Here is a 13093-nt window from a genome sequence, read left to right as displayed (position 1 = left end):
TCACACTGGGGAGAGGCCGTTCATCTGCTCCATGTGTGGGAAGGGATTCATTATTTCAACTGAACTGCTAATGCACCAGCTGGTTCACTCTGGGGAGAGACCTTTTAAATGTTCTGACAGTGAGAAGGGCTTTAAAAGCACAAATGATCTGCTGAAACAGCAACGCACTCACACTGGGGAGAGACTGTTCACCTGCTCCGTGTGTGGGAAGGGATTCACTAATTCATCCCACCTTGTCAGACATCAACTTGTTCACACTGGGGAGAGACCTTTTAACTCAGTGACTGTGAGAAGAGCTTTAAAAGCAGAAACGAACTATGGAGACACCAGCGCACTCACACTGGGGAGAGACCGTTCACCTGCTCCGTGTGGAAGAAGAGATTCACTCGGTCATCCCACCTTCTGTCACACCAACGATTTCACTCTGATGAGAGACCCATTAAATGTTCTGACTGTGAGAAGAGCTTTAAAAGTGGAAACGAATTGCTGAGAGACCAACGCACTCACACTTCGGAGAGCACGTTCACCTGCTCCATGTGTAAGAAGAGATTTACTCAGTCATCCCACCTTCTGTCACACCAGCGAGTTCACACTGGGGAGAGACCTTTAAATGTTCTGACTGTGAGAAGGGCTTTAAAAGCACAAATGATCTGCTGAAACACCAACACACTCACACTGGGGAGAGACTGTTCACCTGCTCCCTGTGTGTGAAGGGATTCACTTTTTCATCCCACCTTCTGAGACGGGTTGCACCCAAGCAGAACCGGGACCAATATCCTCGCGGGGGCTTTTGCTAGTTCTGTTGGTGACGGTTCAAGCTATATCGCAGAGGAATGGGTAGCAAAGGGCAGGTAAAGATAGGACAAATTCAGACCAGGAAACGGGAAGTAGAAAAGCAGTTAGTTACGTAGTTAGCGACTCAGAAAGGCAAAAGAAGCAAAGGTTAAATAGTGTTCAGCACAGGAATTTGACGGGGTTAAAGGGCATATACTTCAATGGAAGGAGTATTACAAACAAAGCAGATGGGGTGATATAAATAGTGTACAAAATTATGAGGGGCCGAGATAAAGTAGACAGGAAGTACCTGTTTCCCCTAGCAGAGAGTTCAAGAACTGGAGGACATAGATTTAAACTGATTGGCGGAAGGATTAGAGGGGACATGAGGAAAAACTTTTTTACCCAGAGGGTGGTGGGTGTATGGAATTCACTGCCCGAATTGATGGTAGAGGCAGGGACCCTCAACTCATTTAAAAAGTACCTGGACCTGCACCTAAAGTGCTGTAAGCTGCAGGTCTACGGACTGGGTGCTGGAAGGTGGGATTAGAATGGGCACCTCGTTGTTCTTCGAGCCGGCGCGGACACGATGGGCCGAATGGCCCTCTTCTGTGCTGTATTTATTCTATGTTTCTATGGTTCTATGAGCTGAGAGCACAGATAGACACATGGCGGCATGATATCATTGCTGTAATGGAAACCTGAGTTAAAGAGGGGGATAATTGGCAGCTCAATATTGGATTGTTTCGCAGGCTATTGAGTTTTCAGGCAGGATAGAGTGGGTGCTAAAATGGATGGTGGTAGCATTATTGGTTAAAGAGTCAATTACAGTTGTGAGGAGGGGTGATATGCTAAATGGATCATCAATCGAGGCCATATGGGTTGATTTAAGAAATAAAAAAGGGGCTGTCACACTACTAGGAGTGTACTATCGACCCCCGAATAGCAAAAGAGAGATAGAACAACAAATATGTCGGCAAATTTCTGAGTGCAAAAACAAGAGGGCAATAATAGTCGGGGACTTCAACTACCCTAACATCAACTGGGATTCAAACAGCGTGAGGGGCACAGAGGGCGCAAAATTCTTGATCGGTGTCCAGGAGAACTTTTTTAGCCAGTACGTGACAAGCCCAACAAGAGGGGATGCAATTCTAGATTTAGTCTAGATGGGAAATGAAGATGGACAAGTGGGTGAAGTGACAGTGGGTGACTATATTGGGGATAGTGACCATAATTCAGGTAGTTTTAGCATTATTATGGAAAAGGACAAAGTTAAATCAGGAGTAAACGTTTTAAATTTGGGGAAGGCAAATTTTACAGCTCTGAGAGGTGATTTGGCAGAAGTGGACTGGACACAACTACTTGAGGAGAAATCAGTGGCAAGCCAGTGGGAGGCACTAAAAAGTGAAATTCTATGGGTGCAATGCAGACACGTCCCCTCAATGAAAAGGGTGACACTGCCAAATTTAGAGCCCCCTGGTTGTCTCGAAGTATACAGGGCAAGATAAAGCAGAAAAAGAAAGCATATGACTGTCACAGAAAACGAAATACTGCAGAAAGCCGAGGGGAGTATGGAAAGTACAGGGATGACGTAAAAAAGGAAATAAGGAAAGCAAAGGGAGGGCATGAAAAAATATGAGCTGGTAAGATTAAAGAAAACCCAAAGATGTTTTATCAGTACATTAAGAACAAGAGGATAGTGAAGGAAAAGGTGGGACCTATCAGGGATGATAAGGGTAACTTGTGTGTAGAAGCAGAGGATGTGGGTAGGGTTTTAAATGAATATTTTGTCTCCGTATTCACAAAGCAAAGGGATGATCTGGACGTAGTAGTTAAAGAGGAGAGTTGTGAAATATTGGATAAGGTAAACATAACGAGAGAGGAAGTACCAGATGGACTGGAATACTTGAAAGTTGATAAGTCACCAGGGCCGGATGGATTGTTTCCTAGGCTATTGAAGGAAGCCAGGGAGGAAATAGCGGATGCTCTGAGGATCATTTTCCAATCCTCACTAGATACAGGGGAGGTACCGGAGGACTGGAAGACTGCAAACGTAGTACCATGGTTTAAAAAGGATACGAGGGAAAGGCTGAACAATTATTGGCCGGTCAGTCTTACCTCGGTGGTGGGCAAACTATTCGAATCAATACTGAGAGATGGGATAAACTGTCACTTGGAAAGGCATGGTTTAATCAGGGATAGTCAGCATGGATTTGTTCAGGGAAGGTTATGCCTTCCAAATCTGATTGAATTCTTTGAGAAAGTGACAATGAGGATTGATGATGGTCGTGCTGTTGGATGTTGTCTACATGGATTGTAGTAAGGCATTTGACAAGGTCCCACGTGGCAGACTGGTCAGAAAGGTAAAAGCCCATTGGATACAGGGAAATGTGGTGAATTAGATCCAAAATTGGCTCAGTAACAGGAAACAAAGCTTATAATTCGATGGATGTCTTTGCGAATGGAAGTCCATTTCCAGTGGTGTGCCGCAGGGCACAGTGTTGGGTCCCTTGCTGTTTGTGGTATACATTAATGATTTGGACTTGAATGTAGGGGGCATGATTAGCAAATTGCAGACGACACACAAATTGACCGTGTAGCTGATAGTGAAGAGGATAGCTGCAGACTCCAAGAAGATATGAATGGGTTAGTGGAATGGGCGGAAAAGTGGCAAATGCAGTTCAACCCGGAGAAGTGTGAGATAATGCACTTAGGGAGGGCAAACAGTAAAAGGGAATACGCAGTAAACGGGAATATATTGAGAGGGGGAGAGGAAGTGAGATACCATGGAGTGCATGTGCACAGGTCCCTGAATGCGGCAGTACAGGTAGATAAGGTTGTGAAGAAGGCATATGGAATGCTCTCCGTTATCAGCCAAGGTATAGAATACATAAGCAGGGATGTAATGATGGAATTGTATAAAATGCTGGTAAGGCCACAGCTGGAATATTGTGAGAAGTTCTGGTCACCACATTACAGGAAGGATGTAATTGCTCTGGAGAGAGTGCAGGGAAGATTTAGAAGAATGTTGCCAGGGTTTGTAAATTGCAGCTATGAGGAGAGATTGGATAGGCTGGGGTTGTTTTTCTTGGAGCAAAGGAGGCTGAGGGGAGACTTGATTGAGTTTTACAAAATGATGAGGGGACTGGATTGAGTCGACAGGAAGTATCTGTTTCCCCTAGTGGAGAGGTCAAGAACTAGAGGACATAGATTTAAGATGATTGGCAGAAGGATTAGAGGGGACATGAGGAAAAACTTTTTTACCCAGAGGGTGGTGGGTGTTTGGAATTCCCTGCCTGAATTGGTGGTAGAGGCAGGGACCCTCAACTCTTTTAAAAAGTACCTGTACCTGCACCGAAAGTGCTGTAAGCTGCAGGGCTATGGACCAGGTGCTGGAAGGTGGGATTAGAATGGGCAACTGGTTGTTCTTCGAGCCGACGCGGACACGATGGGCCGAATGGCCCCCTTCTGTGCTGTATCTTTTCCATGGTTCTCTGGTTACCCTATATCCAGTAATACCAGGTTTTGGCTGTTGTCAGGAATAGTCCCTTCGTGGTCGTCAATTGTAGGATTTAAACCACTATTTTCAGGATTATAATCTAATCCAATCTTAGGACTGGTTCCTGACAACAGCAAGATCACCACTGGTACTGGTATTGTGGTTGAAGGCAAAACAGATTTATTAAGCACATCACAATTAGTACAAAAAAGGTGATACTTAAAAAAGAGAAAAAGTCACAGTCTGTTCCTTGAAACCTCGGAAGTATCCCTCCAAGTGACTACGGTGCGGTCTCTCTCTCTCTCTCTCTCGCTGTGATCTGTTGACTGAAGAGTTCTCTTCTTCCTTGCCAGAATCTTGTGCGCCTTCCTCAGATTTTGAGGTCTCTTCTTATCCCCATTTTCAGTCAATGTGGCAGTTCACTATCACATCCACATCTCTCAGCCTCACCATTATTCATGTCTCTCAACCTTCAGAAGTTACATTCCAAGCATAACTCCCGGTACCATCCGTGTCTTGTTGTTACAGACTTAACAGTACCTTATCTTAGAGTTTACATTGCCAGCCTTCACAGAACCGTTTGTATAAACAGACTTCTATTCACTAGCTTGTGGAGGCTCGAGATAGAGAGGCCTAAGCCTGCGTGACACCTTGATTTAATTAACCTTCAGTCCCTTTATCTACATGTCTTTTAGACATTATGCTATTCCAGCACATCCTCCCTTAGTGTCTGTGATTTCCCCACAGTCTGTTCATTCCCACTTTAATGTTGTCAGCATCCTATTAGTTTTAACTGCAAACTTGACTATAATAACCATCATGCATCATTCTCGGCCCACCAGCACTTTCTTATTGAATACACGTTACATGGTTCATACTATATTAATACACAGTACAGTTTACATTTATAGATTCATAGATTCATAGTACATTTCATTCTACTTCTCCTATTGATTATAATTATACTAAATTATATCTGTTAATGGGTTAATCCTTACACATTGTTCTTGCTCTTCCTGACTCGAAACACCATTGTACAGGAGCCTTCTGTTCCGTTCCGAGGAGCCCTGAACCATAAAAGGGAGCGGCTGGGACACATTTCTTACACGCCTCAAGATTAACCCGCACGGCGACTTTGCTGTCAGTGAAGAGAGATGAGAAAGACCAAAGTGCCGTTTGCCCCTCTCAGTGTGGCCCTGAAGGACTGTGTCCAGGCTGACGTTCTGTTCCCACCGGACGATCCATCCCACAGATTGTCCTTTCTGAGCTCCAGTCAGGTGATGCTAAACACTCAGGTGGGAAAGACCAAAATCTACAAGGTATTTGAAACTAAGCTGATTTATTTAACATGTATCCAGAAAATTAAACTCCAGCCCAGTTATAGGGGTTATTAACATCAGCAGAAACAAACCCCAACTGTCAGAATGAACATGGTTCAGTCCTGGATGTGATTAACAGCAGAATCCAACCCCTGCAGTCATATGTGAACTCGTTGGTGTCTCAGCACGTGTGATGACTGAGTGAATCCCTTCCCACACATGGAGCAGGTGAACAGTCTCTCCCCAATGGGCATGTGTTGATGTGTCAGCAGTTCATTTCTGCTTTTAAAGCTCTTCTCACAGTCAGTGAATTAAAAGGTCACTCAATAGTGTGAACAAGTTGATGTCTCAGAAGATGAGATGAATTAGTGAATCCCTTCCCACACACGGAGCAGGTGAACAGTCTCTCCCCAGTGTGAGTGTGTTGGTGTTTCAGCAGATCATTTGTGCTTTTAAAGCCCTTCTCACAGTCAGAACATTTAAAAAGTCTCTCCCCAGGGTGAGTACGTTGGTGTGTCAGCAGATTCTTTTTGCTTTGAAACCTCATCTCACAGTCAGAACATTTAAAAGGTCTCTTATCAGTGTGAACTCGCTGGTGTCTCAGCAGGGTGTATGAACGATTAAATCTCTTCTTACACACAGAGCAAGAGAATGGCCTCTCCCCAGTGTGAGTGCGTTGGTGTGTCAGCAGATTAATTTTGCTTTTAAACCTCTTCTCACAGACGGAACATTTAAAAGGTGTCTCATCTGAGTGAAGTCGCTGGTGTATCAGCAGGTTGGATGATTGAGTGAATCTCTTCCCACACACGGAGCAGGAGAACGGCCTCTCCCCAGTGTGAACTCGCTGGTGTCTCAACAGGTGGGATGACCGAGTAAATCTCTTCTTACACACGGAGCAGGAGAACGGCCTCTCCCCAGTGTGAGTGCGTTTGTGCGTCAGCAGATTAATTTTGCTTTTAAACCTCTTCTCACAGTCAGGACATTTAAAAGGTCTCTCATCGGAGTGAAGTCGCTGGTGTATCAGCAGGTTGGATGACTGAGTGAATCTCTTCCCACACACAGAGCAAGAGAATGGCCTCTCCCCAGTGTGAACTCGTTGGTGTATCAGCAGGGTGGAGGACTGAGTGAATCTCTTCCCACACACAGAGCAGGAGAACGGCCTCTCCTCAGTGTGAACTCGCTGGTGTGCCATCAGGTGGGATGACCGAGTAAATCTCTTCTTACACAAGGAACAGGAGAACGGCCTCTCCCCAGTGTGAGCGCTTTGATGTCTCAGCAGATTAATTTTGCTTTTAAAACTCCTCTCACAGTCAGAACATTTAAAAGGTCTCTCATCAGTGTGAACTCGCTGGTGTCTCAGCAGGTTGGATGACTGAGTGAATCTCTTCTTACACACGGAGCAGGTGAATGGCCTCTCCCCAGTGTGACTGTGTCGATGAGTTTCCAGCTCTGACGGGTAATTGAATCCCTTCCCACAGTCCCCACATTTCCACGGTTTCTCCGTGGTCCGGGTGTCCTTGTGTCTCTCCAGGTTGGACGATCAGTCGAAGCCTCGTCCACACACAGAACACGTGTACGGTTTCTCCCAGCTTTGAATGGTGTGATGTCTTTTCAGGCTTTGGAACTGGTTAAAGCTCTTTCCACAGTCAGTGCACTGGAACACTCTCACTCGGTGCTTTTCCACTCACACTGATGCTTGAAATCTTCTCCCACAGAAAGAACAGAGGCCGTTGATATTCAGGTCCTGATGAATCGAGTGACTGTCAGATTTGACGTGATCTTTGGTTTGAGTTTCCCTCTGCAAATCCTCCCCTTCTCATACCCTGTAAAAGGTTATAAAAGTTATCACGGTAAGTAGAGGATACAAATTCAGAACAGACAATTCTAGTTTCTATGGAACATTCTTTCCTCTCTTTTTCCCACAAAGATGTAAATCCCCGTCCCACACACTGTGGTGAAATTCAAACCCATCGCATCACCTTTCAGTGTCCCAAAACCATGAGCAAAAGGGTGAGAGAGCGTGAGAGAGTGAATGTGACAGTGGGTGAATGTGGGAATGTGAGAGTGAGCGTGAGAGAGTGAGCGTGAGAGAGTGAGCGTGAGAGAGTGAGCGTGAGAGAGTGAGCGTGAGAGAGTGAGCGTGAGAGGGTGAATGTGAGAGGGTGAATGTGAGAGGGTGAATGTGAGAGAGTGAATGTGAGAGGGTGAATGTGAGAGGGTGAATGTGAGAGGGTGAATGTGAGAGAGTGAATGTGAGAGAGTGAATGTGAGAGAGCGAATGTGAGTACAGCAGTGGGCTCGGTGTGGAGAATGAAGTGGGGCAGGTGGAGCATGTTTCAGTGGGGCAGCAGTGATCATAATCTCATTAGGGTTAGAATAGTTACGGAAAAGGACAAGGGACAAACAAATGTGAAAATACTTAATTGGAGGAAGGATAATTCCAGTGAGTTAAAAAGGGATCTTGTCCAGGTGGATTGGAATCAAAAATTGGCAACAAAACAGTAATTGAACAATGGGAGGCCTTGAAGGAGGAGTTGGTTCAGGTACAGAGCAGACAGATCCCCACGGGGGAGAAAGGAAGGGCATCCAAAGCAAGAGCTCCCTGGATGCAGAGATCACCATTTCTCCTTCATTTACAGACGCTCCCTGAGAATTCTCAGTTTACACCGCGCATGCGCGGGGCCGCGGCCTTTAGTTCAGAGTTGGTCCGGAGCGAAACGGGAGAAACCGGAAACCGGCGGGTAGTGAGGGGGGATAATGTTCACTGTTTTATATTCGGGTCTGGGGCCGCACTCGGGGTTTGTGAAGCCTGAGCCTGGGCCTGAGCCCGGACCCGGGCCCCGGGGTTTATTGATCCTCTTGCTCCGATCCTCTCACCTGCAACGAACGTGCTCCTCCCGCAGCCTCGACTGACCGCGCATGCTCAGGACTCACTGCCCGATAATGAGTCATACTGCGCCTGCGCACTGTGCTCCACTGATTCAGATAGGGCACAATCTGTACCGCGCAGCATGCTGGGTGATGCAGCCGCCATTGATGGTCTTAATATCTGGCCGAAAAGGAAATCGATTGGAAGCAGGGAGAGCGCGTTTGGACCAAGGATTAGAAAATAAACTGAAACCCCAGCCCTTCGTGCCATTTTAACCGGCACAAACACACAGCGTTGACGCGCCCACCCTCACCCCTCTTTGGTGAACTCCAGAAAATATTTTTTTCGGTAACTTTTATCAAATTTGTTTTATTAAATATTGCAACTGACGGGTTCAATTAAGGTTTATTTTCCAACTGCACCTCAGGACCGCCAGTCTCACCATTAACCCCGTCCTGGTGGTAAATTTATAGGAATTTCCAATAACTAGTGGGGTGCCGCAGGGATCAGTGCTGGGGCCTCAACTATTTCCAATATGTATCAATGACTTGGATGAAGGAACAAAGTGTCTTGTGGCCAAATTTGCTGATGATACAAAGATAGGTGGAAAAGCAAGTTGCGATGAGGACACAAAGTGTCTGCGAAGGGCTGCTGACAGGTTAAGCGAATGGGCAAAAATTTTGCAGATGGAATATAATGTGGGAAAATGTGAATTCATCCACTTTGGGAGGAAAAAATAAAAAAGCAAAATATTATTTGAATGGAGAAATACTCCAAAATGTTGCGGTACAGAGGGATCTGGTGGTCCTCTTGCATGAAACACAAAAAGTCAACATATAGGTGCAACAGGTAATCCGGAAGGCAAACAGAATATTGGCGTTTATTTCGAGGGGGTTGGAGTATAAAAGCAGGGAAGTCATGCTACAACTGTACAGGGTGCTGCTGAGACCACATCTGGAGTACTGCGTACAGTTCTGGTGACCTTATTTAAGGAAGGGTATACTTGCATTGGAGGCAGTTCAGAGAAGGTTCACTCGGTTGATTCCGGGTATGGAAGGGTTGTCTTATGAGGAAAGATTGAACAGGCTGGGTCTATACTCAGTGGAGTTTTGAAGAAGGAGAGGAGATCTTATTGAAACATACAAGATTCTGATGGGACTCGATAGGGTAGATGCTGAGAGGATGTTACCCCTCATGAGGGAATCTAAAACTAGGGCACATAGTCTCAGAATAAGGTGTCGCCCGTTTAAGACAGAAATTTCTTCTCCCAGAGGGCCGTGAATCTTTGGAATTCTTTACCCAATGAACTGTGGAGGCTGAGTCATTGAATACATTCAAGGCTAAGTAAGACAAATTTTTGATCAGCAAGGGAGTTAAAGGATATGGGGAACGGGCGGGAAAGTGAAGTTGAGGTAAAAATCAGATCAGCCATGATCTCATTGAAAGGCTGAGCAGGCTCGAGGGGCCGAATGACCTATTCCTGCTTCTATCTCTAAGGTCTTATGGTAAATTGACTGGAGGGATGAGCGGACAGTTGGTCCTCCAACCAATCGGAGTGTGTGAGGGGCGTGAGTTGCGGCACCGAATGGGCGGGTCTAAGCCCAGATATCCGTCATTGTCTGAAGCATCATTTTTAAAAATTAATTTATCTTAAGCTCCAGGAGAAAACTTGACCTTTCTGTTGTGGCTTGAAACAGATGAAACCAGATGAGGTGGAGCAAACATTTCAACATTTGTTAGAAAAACACATTAATTAAGAACAGCCATCATGGATTATTTTCCATAACTCAAGTCCATTGATAAAGGGAATGTTGTGTAGATGGATTGTGAAAAGGTGTTTGATAAGATGCCGGACAAGAGGCTTGTTGATAAAAATAAGACTCACGGTATTAAAATGAATGAGGAAGTGTGGGTAGGAAGTTGTGTGAAGGGCAGAAAACAGAGAGTAGTTGTTAATGGATGTTCTTCAGACAGGACAGATATAAACAGTGGTGTCCCCCAGGGTCAGTGTTGGGACCATTGCTCTTCTCAATACAGAGAATGATCTGAGCTTGGGTATGTGGGACACAAGGTGAAAATCTCCAGATGACGCCAAAATTGGCAGTGTGGGGAACTGTGAAGAGGAGTCAGTGACTTCATTGTGACGTCCACAGGTTCGGAAACAGGCAGGTGAAGTTTAATGGAGAGAAATGTGACGTCATACATTTTGAGAGGAAGAAAAATGAGATGAAATGTAAACTAAATGGTCACAGTTTTAAAGTAGAGGAGCAGAGAGAATTAGGGATGGAAGGTTCTAACTAATGCATTGTCTTATTAATTAACAAGTCTGAGAGTCAGCAACTTTAATACCTTATTAAGAAATATATGAGCAAATTCTCTTCCATCTACCGTACCAGAGTAAACATGTAAGTCCCCCTGTACACGAGATGATCCCGCTGGATGGAACCTCAGGCACCCTGAGCTTGATCTCCAGTGTCTCCAGTCCCGACTGCCCCTTACATCAGTATCCCGTCACTTTTATACACTGTAGTGACCCATCCCTGTCACTGGAGCTGGAACTTCCATAGTCTGCAGTTTACAAGAACACATTGCTTCGTTCCCAGCAGTTATTTTTCTTCAGAAGCGTCCCCATGACCCCTGAACTGCCCTGCTTACTGTTAATTAGAATCATGGAATCAAAGGAATTTACGGCACAGAAAGAGGCCATCGTGTCTGTGCCAGCCGAAAAAGAGCTATCCAGCTGAATCCCACTTTCCAGCTCTTGGTCTGTCGCCTTATAGTTTACAGCGCTTCAAGTGCATACCCACGTACTCTTTAAATGCGATGAGGGTGTCCGCCTCTACCATCCTTTCAGGCAGTGAGTTGCAAACCCCACAACACTTGGGCGAAGGAATTTCTCCTCAGCTCCCCACTAATCCTCCGACCAATCACTTTAAATCTATGCCCCTGGTTACTATCCTCTCTGTGAAGGGAAATGGGTCCTTCCAATCCACACTCGGCCCCTCATAATTATGTACAACTCAATTAAATCTACATTCAGTCTCTTCTGTTCCAAAGAAAACATCCCCAGCCTATCCATTCTTTCCGCTTGGCTAAAATTCTACAGTCCAGGCAACATCCTTGCAAATCTTTCTTGCCTTGTATAAAATGTCTGCTATTTGAAAGTCGTGACATTGATCAAAGTCCGCGTTCCTTTTTCTTGCCATTTCTGTCAAGATTTGGAAAAGATCTGCTACCTGACACTTTAAATGTTGCCGACTTTAACTGTAGCTCACAGTGTCTGAACAGTTACTGTTATCATTGGACTTTTATGTATCTTCTTGTGCTCCGTCTCCTTAACAACACGAGCTGATCACAGCAATGTTTTCATCAAATGGAATCCCAGTGTGAAAAAATGCACAATTTCAGAGCGAAGCAACATATGCAAGATTGGTGGGAGATGCGACTGGAGATAATGGGCCTGGGGCAGTGAGAACATCTCTTGAGCATTAAGATATTCAGTATCCGAAGAAGCAGGGAGATGAGGCCGTTGTGTCTATTTATCCAGGTATCTGCAAAATCCATCGTCTCTCAATGCCCAGCATCATTCTCCCCCTCTCCTGCTTTCCAGTTAAGGTTTTTTTTCTCGTTAAGTCGCAGTATTTGCTTTGAACATCTAATTCACCGGCATCTGGAGGAGCAGAGGAAGTTGGAGATAAAGTAATGACAGAAACAGAAGGAGATGGCTCGTGATGGCAGAATCTTGTGTGTGTCAATTGCTTCAAGTGAGACATGACAGCCCTGCGTTGCCTTGCACCTTTCCCATGAGCTGCACTGATTCGGTGCGTGCGTTTTGGAAATGGAAACAGTTACACCAGCAGCTTGTGGTAATATTTCCCCTCACTGTCCATTTCATGTACCTGCCGACCCGCACTTGGCGCTGTCGTTGTCTGAACAAGTCTTTCATGTTCTAACAGCAAATTCCATTTTATGCGAGCAACTTGTCTGGGACGAAAGGTACAATTCGGAAAGGCAGCGTTGGTCTGCTTGCTTGAATGAAAATTGCAGCGGATTCGCTGGTGGTCCAGTGCTGAGGATTCGGCGCTCTCGCCGCCGCGGCACCATGTTTGATTCTCGATCAGGGAACTTGACTTTCCTGGTGTTGTTCAAAATAGCACCAACCAAATTCCCCCGACTGAGCACAAAGCTCGCTCCTGATCAACATGAGTAATTTCACTGCTCCTGCCTGAACAGCCAGCAGCCCATCATTCTTCAATTTTACAACCCATAAGAGCGATACACAATGCACTTTCTTGCCTTCTGTAAAATGCCTCCTGTTCGAAAGTCGTGCCGCTCATCAAAGTGTGCATGAAGTTTTCTTGCCATTTCTGTCATGATTTGGAAAAGATCTGCTGCCTGACACTTTAAAGGTTGCCAATCTTTAACTGTAGCTCACAGTGTTCGAACGGTCACTGTTATCATTAGCCTTTTATGTATCTTCTTGCCCTCCGTTTCCTGAACAACACCAGCTGATCACAGCTTCGTTTTCTTCAAGTTGAATCCCAGTGTGAAAAAATGCACAATTTCAAAGCTGAGCAACGTGTGCAAGATTGGAAGGAGAGTGCGAGTGGAGATAATTGGCTTGGATCAGTG

General features: G+C 45.4%; 1 protein-coding gene across 1 annotated transcript in view; it reads right to left on the bottom strand.

Annotated features, from left to right (window-relative positions):
* Window positions 1-6895, bottom strand: part of LOC137335935 (zinc finger protein 271-like) — a 61850-nt gene extending 54955 nt beyond the window's left edge. The window contains exons 1-3 of the mRNA XM_068001446.1: window positions 5939-6895; window positions 5272-5340; window positions 4277-4491 (exon numbers count right to left, since the gene is read on the bottom strand). Of these exons, the coding sequence (XP_067857547.1) occupies window positions 4277-4491; window positions 5272-5340; window positions 5939-6784 (1130 nt within the window). The 5' untranslated portion in view covers window positions 6785-6895. The remainder of the gene's footprint in view (window positions 1-4276; window positions 4492-5271; window positions 5341-5938) is intronic.
* Window positions 6896-13093: the final 6198 nt, after the last annotated feature.

Source organism: Heptranchias perlo, chromosome 20 (assembly GCF_035084215.1).
Source record: "Heptranchias perlo isolate sHepPer1 chromosome 20, sHepPer1.hap1, whole genome shotgun sequence".
Classification (NCBI taxonomy): domain Eukaryota; kingdom Metazoa; phylum Chordata; class Chondrichthyes; order Hexanchiformes; family Hexanchidae; genus Heptranchias; species Heptranchias perlo.
This window is presented reverse-complemented; position numbering and strand designations above follow the sequence as displayed.